Consider the following 25,259-nt stretch of genomic DNA (forward strand, 5'->3'; position numbering starts at 1 on the left):
GGAAAACAGGGACAAATTGTAAAATTAGTGTCGACAATGAAAGGGAAAATCAGAAGACAATTTAAGAAAAATTAATGCAGTTAGTAAAAATATGGAGATCAATCAAGAAAAATTTGTAACTGATTATGCCAATGATATGAGAACTTTATGCGCCCACCTGGAAAAACATGATAAGGAGATGGAAATCATGAAAATTAAACACTCTGATCACGTAACCGACATGCAAAGTCAGCATGCTAAGGAAATTGAGACCATGAAAGCTAATCATGACAGGGAAATTAATTTTATGCAAAGCAAGTTATCAGGCTTAGAGGAAAAGATGACGATCATGGAATTCAATCATTCAAATCAAGTGACTGCCATGGAAGCAAGTTATCAAGAAGAAATAAGTTTGATTCAGAACAAATTGTCAACTATGGATGAAGAAATGACCATCATGAGATTCGATTATAATAATCAGCAGGGAAATCATAAGAAAGAGATAAACTATATGCAAAATTGTTTCATGGGCATGAAAGCAAAAAATGATAAAATTATAAAGGACATGGAAGTTGGTCAAATATCTCTTTAGAATAGATTATTGGCCATAGAAGAAAAGCAGGTACCACGTGTCATAAATATAGATGGAATACATATCATCGAGAACAGATTAAAAATAATGGAAGTTAATCATTCTAATCAGATGTCCATTATTCAGAATCAAATAAAGGCTATGCAAGCTAATCATGTCACTCTGCAAGAAAGATTCGTGAAAACTGAACTCAATCAAGCGAAGTTAATAGTAAGACATGCCAGAGAAATGGGTTCATTACATAAAAGGCTGGAAGAGAGGAAATCACAGGTCCCGTCTTGTTGTGAATATCTCGAGAAAGAGGCTAACTCCATTAACAAAGATTTAACTAAGAATGACATGATCAAAGAAGAAATAAAAAAGGGTCAAGTTATAACTCATGATACCTGTGCAACTGATACATCATCCTTGACAGAGCAGATGTAGAATGAAGAAAGACATGTCATGCATATCTTACATACTTCATCTAACAGTTTCGAAGCAGAATGTTCCACATCATCAGGGATACAGCCTACCACAAAGAAAAAGTGCAAGAGAAAGAGAATGAGAAAAAGATTTGATGCATCAAATGGCCACGAGCAACTTGATTTTCGGATAGGAAAAAGTCCTACCGTATGCAAAATTGGACATGGCATATCGGAGAAGTAGCCAATAGATTTGCCTAAAAGCAGGCAAGTGCTCAGCATACACTATATTGAACGCATCTGATGCCATGGGGCATCCTTTGTATTTCTAACCCTACTCCTTGTTTTATCAGCATTATCAATTTTATTTTATGATTAGATTACTTTTCATGTTACTAAATAGTTAATAAATGAAGAGCTTATATCTTTCCTATGCTTAATGTTATATGATGATTTTTGGATGGACACTACTTATGTTTTGTTGTGTGTTGCGAGGATGCAGATTTTGGATTCTCACATTCCTATAGTGCAACAACGTGTCCCCAAGTAGAGCCAGATGTTGACCACTATGTATCAACTACCCATAGCAGTACACCCCCTTTTTTTGCAAAAGGGATAGCGCTTGATCGATATGTCCATGCCATCGACTATCATCATCAACCTGATCATGCTATTTTATAAACCCAGTTTGCATGTATAAATTGTAAATAATCTTAGCAGATCTGTGTCATCTATGTAATTGCCTAGGTAAACCTAATTTTCTAGTGATGATCTACATTCCAAAAGGTTTTTTGTCTCACCGATCCACGATCGGCAATGTTTTCCTTCAGCCTAACCCCAAAGCTGGAATGGATTTTGTCATTAGAATCTTAGGGGAGTCTTAATGTGCTAGATCGAGTCTTTGTAAAAGTGATTTGGAAATAATCCTAACTATTTGGTTAGGTTATTACAAATTGCTTGATCTGCTAGATTATATTTGTGCCGCAGAACTGGGTAGTCTATGAGGGTCTACGTCATATGGGTTTTCCCCCTTGAGATGTAAAAATGTAAAAATCATGATGTAAAGTGTCTTGAGGGTTAGAAAATGTTTTATCCCCTCATAATTCCTAGGTCCTACGTGATTTTTCCAAAGGCTAGGTTCGAGGGTCCCTTTAAATAAAAAAATAAAAATAAATAAAAAAACAAAAAAAACAAAAAATTATAAAAATAATAATAAAAATAAATAAAATAAAATAATAATAAGTCAAAGTTTTGAGGAAATAAATGCAAAATTTTAATTTTTTAATATATTAAAATGCATTTAAAATTTCGACACATGAAATTAAAAGAGATTTTGATCATCATCGACGGTTGAGATCAATTTGACATGGATTACTTGAACTAGCCGTTGGGAAATTTTTCTTTAAATAGGGTGTCAGGGGTCATTTGAGATGATTCGATCTGTGAGTCTTGTGCTAAAGAAAGCTCTCCTATAATTGTTTTTTTATGTGCAATAAAGAAAGACTTTGGGGTTGAAATCTTGCTGGTGTTACTCTCCTGGAAATGTTGTAAGATGTTTTATTTCTGTGCATAAATTTAATTTCAGCCATTGATGATAGCTTGATGAAGAGTGATTTTAAACACAAGTATCTTGTTTAGTCACTAGGGTTTGAATGGTAGTTAAATTTCTGAATATGATGGCAGGTATCTCCATTAGATCTGGATTTTAGTATCGTTTTCTCCCTCTTTATTAATGGCTGAAGTAAGTTGTGCAAAGTATGTTGTGCGGGAAAATCTTGATTTCGAGATCATCGAGCATTTGCGGAAGTTCTCGACTAAACTAGCCAACTCCTGAAAAAAAAAAGCATTTTTTGAAGAGCCCAGATGGTTTTGATCCTGGGCTTATCATTAGAATTTTTTTTGGTGAATGCATGAAGTGTTTTCTGAAGCAACTCATATTAAATTTAAAATTTTGAAAATATTTTTGTGGCATAACGATAAATCTGGCTGCTTAGAGCCTTCAGTTTGTAATCACTGTAATTATTTAGTTGGTTTTTAGGTTTTTTTTAGTTTCATTCCTGCATATATTTTTCTGGGTGCTTGTTTTCGTCATTACAGGTTGTAGATCTGAAGGTGAGCTTCGATCTTGAAGCCAGATCTAGGCCCTGGAGGGTAAGATCTGGCCTCAGAACCAGTTTTTTGCAGGTGTATAGTTCTGCTGCTCGGGGTTTCATTTTGGTTGCAGAAAAATTTCGAAATTTTTTTTAGGGCCTGCGGCCTTGACTTGCGTCCTCTGCTCCAGCGTTCTGCCAGATCCAAGCCATCTCTGCTCTGCCAATTTGCACAATGTCTCCTCATCACTTATATTCCTTCTCTACTCTCCACACATTCACGCAGCTTTTTCTACCTGTATGCCGGCGGATCCCTTTCTCTCACTGTCTTCACCTTTGCTAACATGCTTAAAACCCTTTATGCTACTGCAATACCTTTCTTCTCCATGCAATTTCATTCAACATCGTGGCCCCATTCCTGCATACGCTGCCCATACGCTATCTCATAAAAGCCCACATCCTCTTAACGTTGCATCATACCAAACCCGTTGCCATACCTCACTTCATCCACAACTTCAAACCCTGCTCACGCTACTGCCATCCTCACGCAGTTCTTTGGTCTCTGCGATTTCACCATCAGCATCTTCTCCAGCGCCCTACGCATCTTTGCTCCACCCATCTGCTAGCCATCTACGTGCAGCTCTCCGCATTTCCTTTCTTACTCGCAGATACGCCCAGACCACGCCTTTCTACGTGCTGCCAGGACTGTCCTCTCTGCCATCTGCGTGCTGCCACCTTTCACATGGTATCCTTCCCGCCTGCATTCCTTTCCCTCCACACACTGCTACAAACAGCAAAGGCCCCTGCGGTTTTTCCTTATCACACCCTCAAGCATCCATTAAGGCTGCCCTAGTCGTCCCTACTCCATCCCACGCATAGCTCTCGGCTTCCTCACCTTCGTTCTCCCTTTTCGTCGACTACACCTACATACGCATAGCAAAACTTATTCATTTTAACATTTTGATTTGTTTCATTTTATTTGGCTTTTATGTTTTAGTTGGCTAGGGTTAATCATATGCACATTTTTGTTTAGTCTCTTTTGATTTTCGCTTAGGGTTAGCTTTTGTTTTTCTTTTCATTTAAATTTTTTAATTAGATTTAGATTTGATTTTATATAGTTTAGAAATTTTTGTTAATATTCCGATTTCATTTAGATTTTAATAAAAAAAAAATTAGTTTTAAATTTCATCTCATTTGTATATATTTAGTGTTTGTTTTAAATTTCACTTTCATTTAGTTTAGATTTAGATACATTTGTTTATTTTTATTAAAAATTAAAAATTAAAAAACTTTTAAAAATCCTTAAAAAAAAAAAAAAAATTTCAAAATTAAAAATCTAAAATATATAAAAAATCCTAAACATTTAAAAAATCATAGAAAAAATTTGGTGATTAAAGATTTTAAAAGCTAAACAAAAGGGATTTGTGCTTTAATGTTCAAAGAAAAAAAAAAAAATTGTGGCCTATGGCCCATTAATTTTTTTTTTTTAATCACCTTAAAAGATTTTTAAATTTTTGGGTTACCATTAAGCATTATTGCCTAAAGAATAATTAAAGTTTAAATTTGAAGTTCTTTAATGTCATTAAATGCATTTTTTATGGGCATCCAACAAATTGTACTCAGGAAACTACTGCTTAATAATACAAATGCTTAGCTGTTGCACTGGTTTTCCCACATTGGGATTTTTCGGTGACATTTGTCCAAAAATAACGGTGTCATGTGTTGTGTATTTCTTTCTTGCTCAGTTTCTTGTTTCCGCATTTAATTTAATTGGTGAAGACTACAGTGTATTAGTTTTGGTATTTGTTGTAGGATGCAATAAATAATTTGTTCAGTAAGTTAACAAATAGAAGATTCTTAATCAGTTGCTGCAGTGGAAATTTGGGTCTCCAAATTTTCACAACTAATGCTATGTAACTAATGGTAATGTTAATTTCTTAAAGTAAAAGTGACATTCTCCTTTATCTTTCATTTTCTTCTTTTTACTTACATTTTTAACATTACCATATTGACATAGGATGTTTGAGAGTGGTTCTGACCTTATTGGATTTCATATGCAGAAAGTACAGTTCTAGATCCCACTCAAAATCCATCGAACTTAACAGTTTTCAGTATTTCATAATTGTGGGGATTGCAATGTTTCCATTGGATTCAATCATGTATGAGGGTCTGGAACTAGCATTTAATCAAGAGCACAAGCCTAGAAGCACCCTTTCCCCCCTCAATTTTGTATAATAACCCTTAAAATTAAAAAGTAAAGATAAAAAATCAAAACTAAAAAGAGAAATACATAACAAATAACAAAACCTAAACTAATTTGCAATCCCTAACTCACACATTCGACTTACCAAGCTTACCTCAACTCAGATTTCCGCACAGTGCTATCCGACTTACTAGTTAACTATTGCCTCTCCTCCCCTGCAGTGCTACTTCAATGCTCATTCTCCATTTTTAATTTTCAGTTTTTACTATTTTTGAGTTTGAATTATATTAATTTACTATTCCAGTCTTCAGACTTAGATATTTACTATAGCCTATTTCACTGACTACTATTTAGATTATAGAACGATGAATGATGAATTTAAATTTAAATCAATTTAGAACCTAGAATGATGAATGATGAATTTAAGTTTTAAATCATTGTAGATTCAAGAATGATGAATATGGGTCAATGTATTTCATTATTGAATATCACGGTGTATGGATGAATGATGTATGCATCAAAAATGAATGATGAGAATGGATGAGTGTATTTCATTATTTAATTCAATTATCCATGGATCAGTGTATTGCCCCAACCTAATATCCCCGAAATTTCAGGGTACTCCCACACATCCCCCTTATGTGTCTCCCTGCACCCGCGCCCCCCTCCCTCCCCCCATCCTAGAGTCTTGGTGGAACATAGATAAATACTTTCCTTCAAACTAGAATAAATAAAGCATTTCCTTTTGGCCTTCCTTGTTAGACTGGTGCATATTCACTCCACTTTTTCACAGAAAAGGAGTCCAAATTTTTTTCTTTTTTTTTTGCCATTTTTGTCCTAGAAGTTATGTGTTGCTATGCAACGTTCTAAAACACAAGGATATTAATTAGAATTATTGGAATAATATTTCTTCCTTGCCTTCTTACGACTTCTTTAATTGCAATTCTTGTTCGGATTGGTTTCTATTTCAAAACATTTTACAATGTATTAACACATGATTCATTACTTTAATTTCACTAAAAGCTATTAAAATTTTACCAAAATGTAACATACAAGGTTCTTGAAATATGAACGTATTTGTTATGAAGATCCAATTTATGCATCCATCCTCTACAAGTTTATGGTTTAAATAGGCCATAAGTACAAACTGTGTAGTATCTATCCATACCTTTTGCATTGCCAATGTGTCCCAATTTATATTACTGAAAAAAGGATGGCCTTTCACCTACAGACAAACACCCATAAAATTCATTAATTAACAAACAACATCGAAGTCGTGACATAATGAATACTTAGAGCATTAGTTTATAAATTTAGCAACATGGATATGGTTTGATCCGTACCTCTGATGCTCCCTTTGCTCCAAGTCGTTGGTTTGGATCCTCTGTGAGAAGTCTGTACATGCCATACACCACAATGCAAGAGGGTAAGGAACAACAAAATCATTATAGATGGGTTTCTTGGGAAAGACACGAGTAAGCATCTAATAAAATATAGATATAGTTAACAGTCACTACATATATCATTTGGCTTAAAAAGTTGTGAAGCAAGAAGTTGAAAAGATAACCAATGTACAATAATTGACCTTAGAGCATTACATGTTGCCGATCTTGTGCATTTATTTTTTCTCTAATATTTTAAGTACCTGTTACCACCATTTTAACAGAGACCATATGACAGACAGAAATCGATGCTACAGCTTACAGTCAGTATTTTCATACAGGAACTATGTAACAGCATGTTTCCTATTTTCAGCCTCCCCAAAGTGAAATCATGCTGAAATTTATTAGCAGCAAGAATGACTTGATTAGCAATTTGGTCAGTTAGTAAAACACAGGCTGTGTGAACCTTGATCGATTATCCAGGATGCAAATAAGTGCAAAGAGTGCTTTTTGAATGCTTTCTGGACTGCAAACAGGAAATAAGCATCAAAATTTGCAAACATATGAAGGCTGAGTAGACGTGAGAAAATCAAGAATGGAGGGGCCAACAAGTGTTTGTTGATGTCTAAAGCCTACCTCTGTTTGTACGAGGACAGAACTGATATAAATACAAGTGATAAGGAGCCCTTTTAGCCTCATTGTTCTTTCTTTTTAAACATTGTTTTTTGCTTAGATTTGCCATAGGAAGCACAGCCTTGAGAAGAAGGAACAGCAAAATGTTATTGAGATGTAATGAACTCGCTGTTGAGTAACCAATGCTAGTAGGATTAGGGTTAGATTTCTCTTTCTTGATAATTACTTGTGAAATATGTTGGCTTCTTTTACTTATTTGTTATCTTATCTTTCATCAAGCAATTACCAAATTATGTGTGTGAAGATCACAAAAACACAAGACACAACTCACAAGATGTAGGCACTCTTCCCAGGCAAAACCCCTATCTAGGGGAAAACCCAGTCCAAATCTCTTCCGTCAATAGTTTTCCTTGAGACTCTTCAACCTAGACAAAGACCTCCTCAACACCAAGCCAGCCTCTTCTTTGATCCAACTTTTGACCTAGTAGCAGCACTTCAACCCTAGCAACTTTGATTTGGCAGCTTATGGCATCAGCAGCAGCTTCGACTTGGTAGCTTCCGGCATCAGCAGCAGCCTCAACTTTGCAGCTTCCGGCAACAACAGCAGCTTCAACTTGGCAGCTTTCGGCATCAACAACAGCTTTGACTTGGCAGCTTCCAGCATCAGCAGCAACTTCGACTTGGCAGCTTCGGGCATTAGCAGTAGCTTTGACTTTGACAAGGAGATTTCGATCTCCTAAACTAGCCCACACAAAAGAGAGAGAGAGAGAGACACCAAAACTTTGATTTTCTTCTTCCCTTCCTCCTTGACCAAATTCGAACTCCTTTTAGACTCTTCTTCAACTTCGCACTTTTTCCCAGCTTCCAACTTCCAGATATTGAACTATGTGTGAGAGAGATGACATGCTCAAATGAAGTCGTACTACCTTGTATATATAGTCTTCCAATGAGGTCAAATTGCCTTCCTTGAGGCCAACTTGGGGTGGAAGTTACATAATTCATTTTTGACTCAAAAATAATTCTTTTTACATCATTCGAAAGCCCAAGGGTCTCAAAAAATATACAATGACTTTAATGACTCTTTATTAATCCTAGGAGTCCACAATGGGGACTTTCAGTAATAAAATGATGACCCAAGCATGAAATCCCTGCTTTAATAAGTCATTGTAACAATAATAATAAAAAATTTCCCAAATACATTTTATGAAGACCGAACCTAGTTACATTTTTCAAAACTAGCATGTGAGTGTTTGATAATAAGGGTTATCCCCACACTCTGATCTGGTGTTAGTCTGGTTGGAGATCTCAAGCATAGGAAATTAGGGAGATACACAGGGACGTGAGAACATGCATGATTGATCAAAGATGGAAGATGTACTCTCACTTTCATTATTTTTCATGACTACCCACAGTTCAGACTTGCATGCATGCAGCCAAAAGAGTGATAACCCAATGGCTTGGCCACAAATCTTATCCACCACACTTTAAATGTTAATTTCTAAATACCAGGTCTGATCTATTTCACACAACAATTATTTTATACCAAGAATTTTATTTAACCAGTAATTTAATTTTCTGCACTGCTGAAAATAAACACTAGTATTTTAACTACAACAAATTTGCACCAGAAAATACTCAGAAGAATCAGTACCAAACCACATAAATCTTCCAAATCAAATCTTCATTCACCTTTATTAATCTGGAAAATTTAGGGCCTTGATCCACAGAGAAAGTACACAGAAATTACAGCAATTGTTTGAACCTGCAAATGGCCCACTAGTGTTTTGCTAAGTTGCACTGAAACGGATACGGGAACAAATACGGATATGGGATTTGAAATGGATACGGCAAATTTTCAAAAAAATTGGATACAATACGGCAAGGAAATGACATATATATATATATATATATATATATATATATATATATATATATATATATATATATAATCTAAGTCACCTGGCACAAGGACATGGGACACATAGGACATGAAGATTCGAGTGTCCGACACGGGCACATTGACCCCCTAGAATAGGACACATTATATATTATTTATTAAAATATATATATTAAAAATTAGATATTTCTTACACAAATTCCCATTCATGATACAAATTCAGACATAGATCTAGTTTCTACACAGTAAATTTAAAATTTGTAAGTTTTACAAAGTAACATTATGCATACAAATACAATTGTGACAAATTCATCAATGATCCAATAGGAGAAAGATAAGAAACTTCAAACTGCAGCTTTCTTATTAAGCCAGCAAAATCAAGATGTGTCACATAAGTAGTAGCAATGCCAATGGCAAATAGAAATAGAAAATACAAAACAACTACAAGCCTCAAGGCAGTAGGTAGCTCATGAGCCATCAATCATCATCATCAAAACCAGCATCACTGTCATCATCGTGGTCACCACTGCTCTCCTGTCTTGCATCCTCTTCCTCTGTATCCAATGCCATCTCTGCATCTGCTGGTGTGGAGGATGACCCCTCAAAAGTAACACCATGATCAAAAGTGACAAGCTCTAGCACTAACTCACTGAAATCCAACTTGGCCAATGCCAACTCAACACTACTGCCCAAACCAATATCATTAAGAAAGACATCCCACATCTTTGCCTTTCCCTTCAACCACTCATCCCTCTGCTTGTAAATAAGACGAAGGTTGGTGTGCACATACACCATTGTCTCTGCCCTGGACTGCTCAAACCTACTCTTCTTGGCACTATACAAATTCCCATATGTGCTCCAATTCCTCTCGCAACAAGAGGATGAAGTCGCCTGCGAAAGGAGCCTCATGGCTAATTGTTGTAGAGGGCTTGTTGCCCCATGAGTTACCCACCAAGAATAGGGCTTCTTAGCCCCCCTTTCACTAATCACATTGTTGTCGCGCGGATTGACACGACAACCCTCAGACCGGGGGCTGTCACTCTGATCCCCGATCCCTCCGTTTAAGCCTGTCTCCCGCAGCTAAGGGGGGTAGTCCCTGTGATATGGCGAAGACCAACTGTCGACCAGTTGGTTGGGAGACACGAGACACGATTGAGATAAGCACTAAAATGATTTGATTAATTGAGCAGACCAGTGCCTTAAGAGATCGTTATTACAATGATTACTTGTTAAATGATATAGAAACATGAACCATGAACAACAATCATTTGTCATCAAAAGGGTATCAGCTAAATCACGATGACCAAGACGATATCCAGCAACTGAAAATTTAAAAAAAAAGATGAATGCTTTAAACCACCACGAGTCATAAACCATTAACCAGATATCGACTTAAAGTTTTAGATCTCAGTATGAAAGATAATAACATGAAAACCACTGAATCGGGCAAAATAATTTTCCACGAAATTTTTATATTTTTTCAAAAAAAAAATTTAAAATTTTTTTTTTTATTTTTTATTTTTCAATATTATAAAAATGAAAATTAAAAATCTTAAAATTCAAAATTTAAAATCTATTCTAAAACTAAACTATAAATAAAAAATTAAACTAAACCAAAAAATCCTTTTTTTTTTCTTTTCTTTTTTTTTTTTTTTTTTTTTTTTTTTTTATATTATAAAAATAATCTAAATCTAAAATTTATGAAAACTTTAACCATAAAATCTAATTAAAACAAAAACTAAATCAAAATCTAATTAAAACTAAGCTTAATCCTAAACTAAACTTAAAAATAAATTAAAATCTAACCTAAAGTTAAATCTAAAACATAAATAACTAAAAAATTAAATCCTAAAAAAGGGCATATACGACATTTCTTTTTTTTTAATGAGAATTAAAAAATAACCTACGTCTAAATGTAAATACGTGAAACGCATGAATGGAAATGAAAGACTGAACTGCATCAAAACAAAATCACAAAATGGAATGGGGCACGAAAATTATATGGAAACCCTACGACGGAACCCAAATCCAAAGCCACGAACGCATCAAAAAAAACTTAAGGAAATCGAGTCAAAATGTTGACGGAAAACCTCCAAACGCATCCAAAACTGAGCACAGATATTGTATGGAAACCCTGGCCGTCATAAAAAATAACCACGCAAACCAGAGACGACGATATGACAAAATCTAAGACTTTCAAATGCTTTCACAATATACGCCTGCAACTCATGAATATACCCAAAAAAAAAATTCGCACTCCATGCAGCAGAGGAAATATCGATACGTTTTGGATTTCCCTTGGTTTGTTGACTGGCAGGTTGCACACGGGTCTGAAACGGAATGAACAGCAACAGATATCATGCGTATTACCTCAGTGAGAACCCGTCAAAGAAGGGAAAGCGTGGATCTGAAAACTGGCTATTCCGCCCAGGAAACAAGTAACAACAGGAAGCGTTCCGGATGGCAATAAGGAGACACATGAGAGGACACAGCTAGCAGGCGGAGAGACTGACAGCGATTTTAAAAAATCGATTTGAGCTTGCGTATGTAAAGACGGCGGCAATGAAACAGTGCTTACCTGAGAACGGCTGAGGCTCACCTTCGTCTCAATCTTTTCCGTCTGGCGTGAAAACCTGAATGATCGATGACGGATTCAACAAGTAGAACATACTGCGTAGCCAGAACTCTGACGGCGGCCCGAAGAAAAGATCCTTATGCAGGCCTGAGTGTTTGTAAATGAAATGATCGACCCCAGATTTGCTGCCTGAATGAAACTGGAGCCTTCACGCAATATACACTTCGCTGTTTCACTTGAACGTTGGACGTGGTGAGCAAATGATTCACCCAGTCAATGCGCTGCGTCCTCAGATTAGTTAAATAAGTGAATATTCGTTGATTAGCCCGTATTAAAATGCAGGTTGAGGCTCCCAACAGTCGCTTGTCCAGAAATCTTATGCCTGTAGATACAAGAAAACTGAGAACCCTAATCAAAACTGTACAAAGCAAAATCTTGAAATCTGAAACCCTAGAACAGCTAATTAATTTACAGATTTGGCCCCTTAACTGCCAGATTTAACAATAAGAGCAGAAATATTTTCAGAAAACAATTTAAATGTAAGATGCTTCAGAAGACCCTGCATGCATTCATAAAAAAAAAAAAATTCGAATGATAAGCCTGGGATCAAGAACTGGCTAGGCTCTTTCAGAAAACACAACCCGGGAGTTGGCTGGTTCAGCCGAGAACTTCCCCTAACGCCTGGTAATCTGAAAAAAGGATTTCCTGCACAGCTTAAAATCAACCATCAACGTAGAAGGAGAAAACAATAGTGAAACCCTGATCAAATGGAGATACCTGCCAATGTATTTCAGAATCTAAACTATCATTCAAACCCCAAAGATCAGACAAGATACCTGTGCCTAGATCAATCTTCATTAAGCTATCATTAATGGCTGAAAATAAAATTATGCAGAACAAATAGAACAATCTTACAGCATTTTCTGAAGAGTAACACCAGCAAGATTTTTAACCCCAAAGTCTTCTTTATTGCACAAAAAAATGAACTACAAGGGAGCTTCTTCAGCACCAGACTCACAGATCAGATCTGAACTGAAATGACCCCTAGCACCCTATTTAAAGGAAATGATCCCAACGGCTAGTTCGAGTGATCCATGTAGAAATGATCTCGACCGTTGATGAGGATCAAGACATCTCTTGATCTCATCCGTCGATTTATTAACTTAAAATATTATTATTTTATTAGTTAGGGTTTTTGCTCTATTTTATGATTTTTTATTATTTTATTATTTTTTTAATTTTTTAATTTTAATTTTTTTTTAGTTTTTTATTATTTTATTAAATGGATCATCGAACTAAGCCTTCAAAAACATCACCTAGGACCTAGGACTTAGGACTCATGAGGGGATTTAAAACATTTCTCAACCCTCAAGACACATTTCATGATGACTTTTTTACAATTTACATCTCAAGGGGACAAACCCACTTAATACAGACCCTCACAAAACACCCAGTTCTGCGACACAACTATAATCTAGCAGATCAAAACACTAGGATTCTCCTAAAGTTCTAATGACAAAATCCATCCCGGCTTTGGGGTCAGGTTTGAAGGAAAACTCTGCCGATCCATGGATCGGTGAGACAAAAAACCTTTCGGGACGTAGATTACCACTAGAAAGTTAGGTCCACCTAGGCAAATTTTACATACATGACTCTGATCTACTTAGATTATTTACAATTCATACATGCAGACTGGGTTTACAATCAAAATGATCAAGCTGCTGATGACTACAGGATGGCACGGAAACGCTGATCAGGTGCTGCCCCTTTTTTGCAAAGAAAAGGGGGGTGTACTGCATGGGTAGTTGACCAGTAGTGGTCAACATCTGGCTCTACTTGGGGACACGTTGCTGCTTGCAGGAATGTGAGAATCCAGAATCTGCATCTATACAACACAAAAATAAGTAGCGTCCATCCAAAAATCATCATATACATTAAGAACAGGAAAGATAAAAGCTCTTCATTTATTAACTATCTAAAGCAGAAATAAAAATGCGGAAAAAACAAGGAGTAGGGTTAGAAATACGATACAAAAGATGCCCCATGGCATCAGATGTGTTCAATATAGTGCATACTGAGCATTTGCCTGCTTTCAGGCAAATCTGTCGGCTGCTTGTCGGATGTGCCATGTCCAATTTTGCATATAGTAGGACTCTTTCCTATCCGAAAATCAAGCTGCTCGCGGCCGTCTGATGCATCAAATCTTCGTCTCATTCTCTTTCTCTTGCGCTTTTTCTTTCTGGCTGGTTGAGTTGCTGATGACCTAGAACTTTCTGTTTCAAAGCTATCAGATGAAGTATGTGAGATATGCGTGACATGTCTTTCTTCATCTTGCATCTGATCTTTATCATTCTTAAGTCTATCTGGATCACCTTCAATTAACCATTTTTCAATCGAATTAATAACCTCCTCATAATAAGATGGAACTTGTTGCAGCAAATGAGAAGGCTCCTGATCTGTTGATGTTTGTTGGTTTCTCTTATCCTCTGCCAATTGCTGAAACCTTTGAACCTGTATTCTAATGGCATCCATCTGACTAGAGTGTTCAGCCTTTATAGCATTGATTTGTCTGGCATGGTGTTCTTGCATATCTTTTATTACTTTAACATTCTCTTCCTTTACGTCCATCAAGCAATGCTGCATGAAATTTATTTCTTCTTTATGATTCGCTTGCATGTCAGCCAACTGATTATTATGATTGAACGTCATGATAGTTATTTCCTCATCCATAGTAAAAAACTTGTTTTGCATAGAGTCAATTTCTCTATCATGATCAGCTTTCATGGTCACCATATTTTCCTCTAATCCTGAGATCTTACTTCGCATGTCTCCAATTTCTGTTTCATATTTGGTTTTTATGGCCTCAATTTCTTTAGCATGATGATTTTGCGTGACCTCAATCTCCCTATTACGTTTCTCCAGGTGAGTGCATAAAGTTTTCACATCATTGACATAATTAGTTTGATTGTTTTCCATATTTCTTACCAGCATCATTAGATCTAATAAAATTTTCTTTTGCTCTTCCCTTTCATTGTCATTTGTCCCTGATTTTTCATTATCATGAACTTGATCTGCAGTATTTTCGGTGGATGACACATTCTGACATGATGAATCGTCTTGGGATCTTTCAGCTGGACCTCCTATCAAATTACTTACATTCTGTTGCACAATTTTGGAGGAAGAAGGCAAGCTGTTTGGATAACCATATCTATCTTCAAAAGCATTGATAATATCAACCAAAGAAGTGAAAGAATCCTTAGGAAAATTGTTAAACCAATTCAAAGCATCATCTTGTAAAGAAAGGACAAATAGACGCATTTTGATATCATCATGATGAAATTGAGGGGGTCTGCAATATATGATCATGATGCGAATAAACAAGTCAATATGCCTTTTAGCAGCGATTGGATCACCATCTGAAAAAATAGGTAATTCAGGAAGGGCCTCCTCCGGAAAATCATGGAGACGGTGAGTAAAACGACATGGTTTACATGAATAATCCATGATGAATAATAAGGGATGAGATGGATGATAGAACTAGATCTATGCTCAAGAAAATCAAAAGATGAAAGAAGTGGAGTCGCCACTTGAACAATAAATCTGATTCTAGGATCCAAAAAGTAACCACAAGCAGATATGAGGAAAGCTTCTTGTCTGAGAAAGTGGAGTCGCCACCCAAACAAGAAACAAACCCAAGAGATGCTGTTGATATGACGAAAAATAAGGCAATGAAAGATCCAAATGATAACCAAGAAGGTTGAATCTGCCAGCTCAAATGAGAGATAAGAAGATGAGAAGGATGATTGTCGTTTGAAAACACCGAGAAAAAGTTTCCCCGGCAACGGCGCCAAAAAATGTTGTCGCGCGGATTGACACGACAACCCTCAGACCGGGGGCTGTCACTCTGATCCCCGATCCCTCCGTTTAAGCCTGTCTCCCGCGGCTAAGGGGGGTAGTCCCTGTGATATGGCGAAGACCAATTGTCGACCAGTTGGTTGGGAGACACGAGACACGATTGAGATAAGCACTAAAATGATTTGATTAATTGAGCAGACCAATGCCTTAAGAGATCGTTATTACAATGATTACTTGTTAAATGATATAGAAACATGAACCATGAACAGCAATCATTTGTCATCAAAAGGGTATCAGCTAAATCACGATGACCAAGACGATATCCAGCAACTGAAAATTTTAAAAAAAAGATGAATGCTTTAAACCACCACGAGTCATAAACCATTAACCAGATATCGACTTGAAAGTTTTAGATCTCAGTATGAAAGATAATAACATGAAAACCACTGAATCGGGCAAAATAATTTTCCACGAAATTTTTATATTTTTTCAAAAAAAAAATTTAATTTTTTTTTTATTTTTTACTTTTCAATATTATAAAAATGAAAATTAAAAATCTAAAAATTCAAAATTTAAAATCTATTCTAAAACTAAACTATAAATAAAAAATTAAACTAAACCAAAAAATCTCTTTTTTTTTTATTTTTTTTTTTATATTATAAAAATAATCTAAATCTAAAATTTATGAAAACTTTAAACATAAAATCTAATTAAAACAAAAACTAAATCAAAATCTAATTAAAAATAAGCTTAATCCTAAACTAAACTTAAAAATAAATTAAAATCTAACCTAAAGTTAAATCTAAAACATAAATAACTAAAAAATTAAATCCTAAAAAAGGGCATATACGACATTTCTTTTTTTTTAATGAGAATTAAAAAATAACCTACGCCTAAATGTAAATACGTGAAACGCATGAATGGAAATGAAAGACTGAACTGCATCAAAACAAAATCGCAAAATGGAATGGGGCACGAAAATTATATGGAAACCCTACGACGGAACCCAAATCCAAAGCCACGAACGCATCAAAAAAAACTTAAGGAAATCGAGTCAAAATGTTGACGGCAAACACATCCAAAACTGAGCACAGATATTGTATGGAAACCCTGGCCGTCATAAAAAATAACCACGCAAACCAGAGACGACGATATGACAGAATCTAAGACTTTCAAATGCTTTCACAATATACGCCTGCAACTCATGAATATACCCAAAAAAAAAAAATTCGCACTTCACGCAGCAGAGGAAATATCGATACGTTTTGGATTTCCCTTGGTTTGTTGACTGGCAGGTTGCACACGGGTCTGAAACGGAATGAACAGCAGCAGATATCATGCGTATTACTTCGGTGAGAACCCGTCAAAGAAGGGAAAGCGTGGATCGGAAAGCTGGCTATTCCGCCCAGGAAACAAGTAACAACAGGAAGCGTTCTGGATGGCAATAAGGAGACACATGAGAGGACACAGCTAGCAGACGGAGAGACTGACAGCGATTTAAAAAAAAAAAAAAATCGATTTGAGCTTGCGTATGTAAAGACGGCGGCAATGGAACAGTGCTTACCTGAGAACGGCTGAGGCTCACCTTCGTCTCAATCTTTTCCGTCTGGCGTGAAAACCTGAATGATCGACGACGGATTCAACATGTAGAACATACTGCGTAGCCAGAACTCTGACAGCGGCCCGAAGAAAAGATCCTTATGCAGGCCTGAGTGTTTGTAAATGAAATGATCGATCCCAGATTTGCTGCCTGAATGAAACTGGAGCCTTCACGCAATATACACTTCGTTGTTTCACTTGAACGTTGGACGTGGTGAGCAAATGATTCACCCAGTCAATGCACTGCGTCCTCAGATTAGTTAAATAAGTGAATATTCGTTGATTAGCCCGTATTAAAATGCAGGTTGAGGCTCCCAACAGTCGCTTGTCCAGAAATCTTGTGCCTGTAGATACAAGAAAACTGAGAACCCTAATCAAAACTGTACAAAGCAAAATCTTGAAATCTGAAACCCTAGAACAACTAATTAATTTACAGATTTTGGCCCCTTAACTGCCAGATTTAACAATAAGAGCAGAAATATTTTCAGAAAACAATTTAAATGTAAAATGCTTCAGAAGACCCTGCATGCATTCATAAAAAAAAAAAAATTCGAATGATAAGCCCGGGATCAAGAACTGGCTGGGCTCTTTCAGAAAACACAACCCGGGAGTTGGCTGGTTCAGCCGAGAACTTCCCCTAACGCCCGGTAATCTGAAAAAAGGATTTCCTGCACAACTTAAAATCAACCATCAACGTAGAAGGAGAAAACAATAGTGAAACCCTGATCAAATGGAGATACCTGCCAATGTATTTCAGAATCTAAACTATCATTCAAACCCCAAAGATCAGACAAGATACCTGTGCCTAGATCAATCTTCATTAAGCTATCATTAATGGCTGAAAATAAAATATGCAGAACAAATAGAACAATCTTACAGCATTTTCAGAAGAGTAACACCAGCAAGATTTTTAACCCCAAAGTCTTCTTTATTGCACAAAAAAATGAACAAGAGAGCTTCTTCAGCACCAGACTCACAGATCAGATCTGAACTGAAATGACCCCTAGCACCCTATTTAAAGGAAATGATCCCAACGGCTAGTTCGAGTGATCCATGTAGAAATGATCTCGACCGTTGATGAGGATCAAGACATCTCTTGATCTCATCCGTCGATTTATTAACTTAAAATATTATTATTTTATTAGTTAGGGTTTTTGCTCTATTTTATGATTTTTTATTATTTTATTATTTTTTTAATTTTTTAATTTTAAAACTTTTTTAATTTTTTATTATTTTATTTTTTTATTAAATGGATCATCGAACTAAGCCTTCAGAAACATCACCTAGGACCTAGGACTTAGGACTCATGAGGGGATTTAAAACATTTCTCAACCCTCAAGACACATTTCATGATGACTTTTTTTACAATTTACATCTCAAGGGGACAAACCCACTTAATACAGACCCTCACAAAACACCCAGTTCTGCGACACAACTATAATCTAGCAGATCAAAACACTAGGATTCTCCTAAAGTTCTAATGACAAAATCCATCCCGGCTTTGGGGTCAGGTTTGAAGGAAAACTCTGCCGATCCATGGATCGGTGAGACAAAAAACCTTCCGGGACGTAGATTACCACTAGAAAGTTAGGTCCACCTAGGCAAATTTTACATACATGACTCTGATCTGCTTAGATTATTTACAATTCATACATGCAGACTGGGTTTACAATCAAAATGATCAAGCTGTTGATGACTGCAGGATGGCACGGAAACGCTGATCAGGTGCTGCCCCTTTTTTGCAAAGAAAAGGGGGGTGTACTGCATGGGTAGTTGACCAGTAGTGGTCAACACACATCATATCCTGCAACTCGACCAATGCCAGTGCAAAACTCTTTAAAGAAACCCTCCACCTCATCAAGAGATGCTTTATCCTAAAAAATCTGACTCAATGCATCCTTCCTCCACGATAAAAATTTCAAAATCCATGTGAGGAGGGAATCTGCGGGAAGGTCCACCATTCAGCCACTCATAGCTATAATATTTTGGGTTCAATGAGTGAGCCAAACAATGCAAAGGTGTGCAGTTCTTGTCCCATTTGCTGACAGGAATATCCTGTATGGTGGTGAAGAAGGCCTTTGATGATGACTCATATTCGGGGAACTCACTCTGTAAACTAATGGTCCTCACAGACTCAATCATGGAATCCCATCCCTCATAAACCTCTCCTAGGATGGGTTGGTCTATATCTGCAAATCATAGCAAAGCAATGATAGGGTCCATGATCTTAATAAGTAGATCTACCCTCTCCCACCAACCATCATCTAACACTGTGTCCTTCACTCTTTTTCAGGCTGCTTGATTTGTTTTTTTTCCAAAAACACCAAAAATCTGAAATAACCATGACCCCAAGAGTACTCTTGACCTCCCTTAACCTCTTCAACATGATGAATCAAGAGGAAAATTGTGTATCTGCAATCTTCAACAATGATAGATTGGTGTACTCCTTGTAGATTGTGAGGGCATTTGTATGATTTTGTACACAGTTTCGGATATGTCGTGTATCCTCAATTATACTTCCAATCCAAAGCACATCAGAAGAAATAGTTTTAAGTGCTAAATTCAAGGAATGGACAATGCAAGGAGTCCAAAATACTTGTGGATATTTAGCTTCCACAATCATGCCAATAGCCTTGCAAACAGGTGCATTAATCTGTACTGATTTGCACACAAGAATCAACACTTACATCTTCAATAACTTTAATGAACAACTCACACATATATTGTGCATCCTTCTATTGTCCAAGTGCATCCACTGATTTCAAGAAAAGTGGTCCATTCAAAGAAGACACCATGAAGTTGATGAGTGGGTGGAATGCTGGATCTGTCCATCCATCAAAAACAATACTAACCCCAGATGTTGGCCATGTTGATTTAATAGGCTCAAGCATTTTGCCCACCTTTTTCTTTGTCTTAGTCAACAATGTGGTTCTAAGCTTCTCTGACCCATGAGGCACATACTCTGATGGAGCCCCTTGACTTAGAGCTCAGCTTATCTCAATAAATAAAGGTGAGCGTGCAACATTAAAGGATATGAAGTTCTGATAGAAAAAGAAAGCAATGGTGAGATCAAGCTCTTCTCGTTTCTCTTTCCGAAAAATCTTGTCCATTGGACCAAGTGTCGTTGCCTTTCTTTTTACTGCTTGACCCACACCCCCACCAAAACTCTCAAATAGAAATTTGTCGCTACTTTTCCTCAAGAATGGAAGGGGATCATCATTCCTGTTTTTTTAGATGATATCACCACCCTTGCCACACCAACATTAGACTCTTTTTCCATTTCTTTCCTACTAGCTAAAGACACATGTGTACATGCTGCAATTCCACAACTTGGTAAGGTCAACAAATGAGCTTTCACACAGTAATAAGTGCTCATGAAATGATTGTTGCAATAGTTGCATTTCCAAGCAACATTGCCCCCTCCCTTCAACTTGTTACGTGGCCCTTGCTCTCTTGTGACATACTTCCACAAGGGATATTTGTTTTCTTGAGCCTGTTGTCTTTCTAAATTAATTCTTCCCCCAACATGTTCAGTTGTTGTTGCAACCCCACTTCCAATAGAAGGAACACTTAAAGACCCTAATGAGATTGGAATAGGAAGGGCATCACCAATGGGGACATTCTTCGCCTTCCCTGCTACCTTTGATTAAGCCATGAAGGTTGTAAAAAAAAAATAAAGAAAAAATGCACAAACTTGTAAATAAATGCACATGCAAACTATTGTAATAAAATGCAAAAAAATAAAATCAAAATTCACTTACATGTTTCTTTAATCGCCTCCAAAATTCTCCCAAACCCTTTGTTAGTTGCTCCCACACACCCACAGCAAGAGAGACACAAAACAATGAGGAAGAAATAAGCCAAAATCGGGCTTTGTGGGTCGCACGACACGCTTTTCCAGGGGATCTATATCCTGAAATCGGGACACGTTGGGACACGACCGAGGGACACGAGTCCCATCGAATCCCGCAAGTCGAACATGCTAGGACACGTGTCCCATCGAATCGTGTCCAATTCGTCGAATTCGGGACACGACCGGGGTTTTGAGTGAATCTGGTTTCTTAGATTATCAATCATTTTTTAGTCTTTAGAGTCTAGATTCTATTTTTAAAAAAATATAATCATCATCATGAATTCAACATAAACAAATCATCATCATCAATTCAGTATAAAAAATTGTCATCATCATCATCAATGATTATTATAGCATTCAAGTTGGCACCTTTGATTAAAATGTCAACACCCACTCACAGTTTAAAAGAATATGAGATTGTTTTCAAAGTCGCATCATACTTCATGAATTATATATTTTTCTAATGAATTTGACAGCACTAAGGAAACATAGTGAATTTGACTTTGTAAATAATATGTTGCACAATATCTTGGTCTAGACTCTAAAGGAGTCATGACATAGAAATATTGTTTAGTATCACCGAATATAATGTAAATAACAGTGTCTACACATTATAAATTGGACTGTATTCCAGTAGTAAAAAGTTACAACAAGAAATGCTTTAAAATTCATAGAAAGAAGTAAATTGGATTTATTTATTCACAACCTAAGATCATATGACCAAGAATCAAGATACCACAATTTAAGCAATTAAGTATTGTGAAGTATGATACTAGTAAAGAAATGCTGAGAAATTTAACCTAATGCAAAGAAATTGCTTCCACTAGCCAACTTTGTGGGTAACAACTTTCCTTCTTGATTTCATAGATACCTTATGAGTTTCCATTCCAAATTTCAGGTTTCCATTCTTTAGATCTGGTATTGTTGAGAACTTGTTGGCAAATACCTCTATCATGTCATGAATCCTTTTTTAAGATAAATGTTCACTTTCAAATGAGTTGTAATAAGTGGATACAAGGTCTGCAAAGAACTCAGCTGAATTTACATGCTCTAGACAAACAAACCAGGAATATATTCTTGCAATAAAGTGCCTAGAACATTTGAAAACCTGGAAAACTGGAAACCTGGAAACTTGGAAACGTATCCATAGTTTTTGGAAATGTATCAAAATTTTCTGGAAACGGATCAAATTTTCTTGAAACTCCTTTGAAATGTTTCCAATCTCAGGTTGGTCGTTTCTGAAAAAGTGAAACATGGCAGAAACATTTCCATGTCATTTCCAAGTCGTTTCGTATGCATTCCCTATCTGAAACGCCAAACGTTGTTTTTGGGAGTTGGGGGCAGTGTTTTCAATAACCTAGGTTTTCTGGCCTAGAGAAAAATTGAATCTAGAAATTGGTTACCTGAAGAATAACACAGCCCTGGCAAATTCTCAACTATAACTGCAAGTCTCGGCCTCCTCTTGGTTATATGGATACACCTTGGAATTCTTGGCCTCCCTAATAAATTTTTCCTCCAAATCTTGGCCTCTTCTGATAGCTACAACTCTGACTACCCCCTCACGGTTTTCGCCTGCTCAGATTTTTGGCTCCCCTTCTCCACTTCTCGGCCCCCTCAATCAGATTCTCAACCTCAACAATATTCTCTCTTAACAAAGCCCGCTACACACCTTTTTCTTTCTCTTTAGTGTTCAGCAAACCTGCAATATCACTCATGCAAGTCTCTTTCTCAATGTCTCATTATTGTGTCTTCATGCTCTCCCTTAGGCTCCCTTTATAATTTCTCATTGAGCCAAATCTATAATCTCCAAAGTGATAGAGAGATAGGATTAAATCCTAACCAACTTAGAATAACAATGGAAATTAGATCTAAGTCACCTACATAATTAAATTATTTATCCCTAGAAACTTTGGCCCAATAGCCGACGTTAATCAATAAAGTAATTAATGTGTTTTTCATAAGTTAAAACTTAGGGAAAAATCATAATACTTGCTTCTCTCAAACAAGCACGTAAAGAGAACTCTCTCTTGCATGTTAGACACTTAACCTATGCAAAAGACCTTATAATACTATAAACATCAACACACCCTCCTAGAAAGGAATGGATTCTCCAGCACCCCCAACTTGTCCCTTTGGAACACAAATTTCCCCTTCACCAGGTGACTAGTGAGCATGTCTACTACCTGCTCATCTATGGATATGTATTGCAACTTGTTAAAGTTGGAAACTAGGGCCAAATTCTACTTTGGATAGCTCATTTGATGGAGATATTTATTGCATCGAATTTCTCTTTTCGCGATGACCAAAATCGACCTAAAGATCACTAACTTTGGACAAGGAGAAATATGTTTTTCAAGTAAAGCCCAAACATGTGCAAATTGTCAAGGTGGGCCACATCATCATGTAGGCTCATGAAGCCCAACAAACATGTCTTCTAACCCTCATCGATTCATATAAATAAGAGAGACCTCCCACATCAACTCACACATTCTTCTCTCTCCTCATCTGATTGGTTCATACACCTCATTGGGCAGTTGTTCTTTTCACATATGGTGTTGATTTGGGGTGGCATCGGATGTGCTCTAAGCCTCAAATTTTGCAGGGAGGCTTGGGCACAGGTATTCCAAAGAACCTACAAAGCGTTTTGGGAACTTCCGCCCATAAGTGATTTTATTAAAATAATTAATATTTTTAATGGGGTTCCTAAGTCTAAACTTAGGAAAATTAAAATATTAATGGGTATTAATCTAATCAAGGGTGAATCTTCTAGAAAAAGCCACGGATCAAGCCAAAACGATCTGGCTTTTGATTATGTTTTAATCTAGGTCGTTGCTTGTCCAAAAACAAGATATAAGAAGGGGCTTGAGGACCATTTGGAAAACACACAAAGAGATTGAGAAAATCCATTTTCTAAAGTGAGAAGTTCTCAGGAGGAAAATCGATTCAGGAGATCTTGCAGCAGCGGGGCAGTGAGAACCAGGGAGGAGTTTCCAAAGAGTACGAGGTAAAGGGAGAATAGAAAGACATCCAGAGGAAGGCTGACGCTGGCCTACACAGTGCTGACGTAGAGGCAGCGCAGTCCTTGAGGGGAAGCCGAGTTCCTGCTGAGGGAAGTCAAAGTTCAATTGTCAGAAGCTAGGGTGTGAGTCTGGAAGGCAGAAAGTCGATTTCTCAGCTAACTGAAGATCGAGAGAAGAGGCAGCATAATACCCAGGAGGGGTGACACAGAGGCCATGTAGAGGGTGACGCAAAGCCTCCAGAGCTAAAGGATCAGTCACTGATTCTCTAGTGACCGGGTGAGATCATTTCACCAATCTTTTATTCAATATTCTCTCTGTATCAGATTACTAGTTGAGCATCCTAGAATAGTACTCAGAATTTTCCCCTGCATAATAATAAACCCTCAAAGTTGTTGCACCGGTTTTCCTGCATTGGGTTTTTCCGAGAACTATTTGTCCAAAAATAATTGTGTCCTATGTGTTGCATTATTCTTTCTTGCTCAGTACTTTGTTTCCACATATATGTAAATTAAGTGAAGGTTGCAAATGTATTTACTTTGAAATTTACCGTAGAAGACAATAAATAACTTGTGTGATTTATTCAAGTAGGAGAAGCAACATCAGTTTGCTGCGGTACGGATTCCAGTGTAGGAACTTTCACATGGCAGAAAGGAGGACGAATTTCACGAGGCCGAAAATATGAAGTTGTCTGCAACTTTGACCAGCGTTGAAATTGGTGTATTTGACCTCCTTTGTGTTGAAAAATGTAACTAGGTTCTATCTTAATAATGACATTGTGATTTTATGAAATTGATGAAAAGAAGAAAATAAAATTATTTTTGTAATACTTGAATCATAGGTTTCATGATCAAGGAAATTTATTTTAGTTAAGGTTCCCATTGTGAACCTTTATGTTTTGTCATCTAGTTATAAAAGTCAAAGAAATTTTATCTGTAATTTTTTATTTGGAGAGATAAGTGTGACATTGTAACTCAAAGTAAATTTTTTACTTTGAGGGGGGGTTAGAGTACATTTTTCATAAAAATTTGTAAGGATTGTAAATAAGCCAAATTTTGAAAGATTTCATTGTAAAATTCTTAAAAGAAATTGACTAGAGCCAAGTGCAAAGCTCAGTCATTTTTCTCATTCAACGACTATACGAGGGTCAAGGCCAAGCCCCAATAGATTATTTTTGTGT

General features: G+C 36.6%; 1 protein-coding gene across 1 annotated transcript in view; it reads right to left on the reverse strand.

Annotated features, from left to right (window-relative positions):
- The window catches only part of LOC149224623 (putative serine/threonine protein kinase IRE4), a gene marked incomplete at its 5' end in the record, with an annotated part of 486,106 nt that overhangs the window by 201,346 nt on the left and 259,501 nt on the right, over positions 1-25,259 (reverse strand). Inside the window, 2 exons of the mRNA XM_089388232.1 lie at positions 6,437-6,493; positions 6,612-6,663. Of these exons, the coding sequence (XP_089244358.1) occupies positions 6,437-6,493; positions 6,612-6,663 (109 nt within the window). The remainder of the gene's footprint in view (positions 1-6,436; positions 6,494-6,611; positions 6,664-25,259) is intronic.

Source organism: Pinus tabuliformis, chromosome Q (genome assembly GCF_031772625.1).
Source record: "Pinus tabuliformis cultivar Carrire ecotype Pingquan chromosome Q, CPIR1, whole genome shotgun sequence".
Classification (NCBI taxonomy): domain Eukaryota; kingdom Viridiplantae; phylum Streptophyta; class Pinopsida; order Pinales; family Pinaceae; genus Pinus; species Pinus tabuliformis.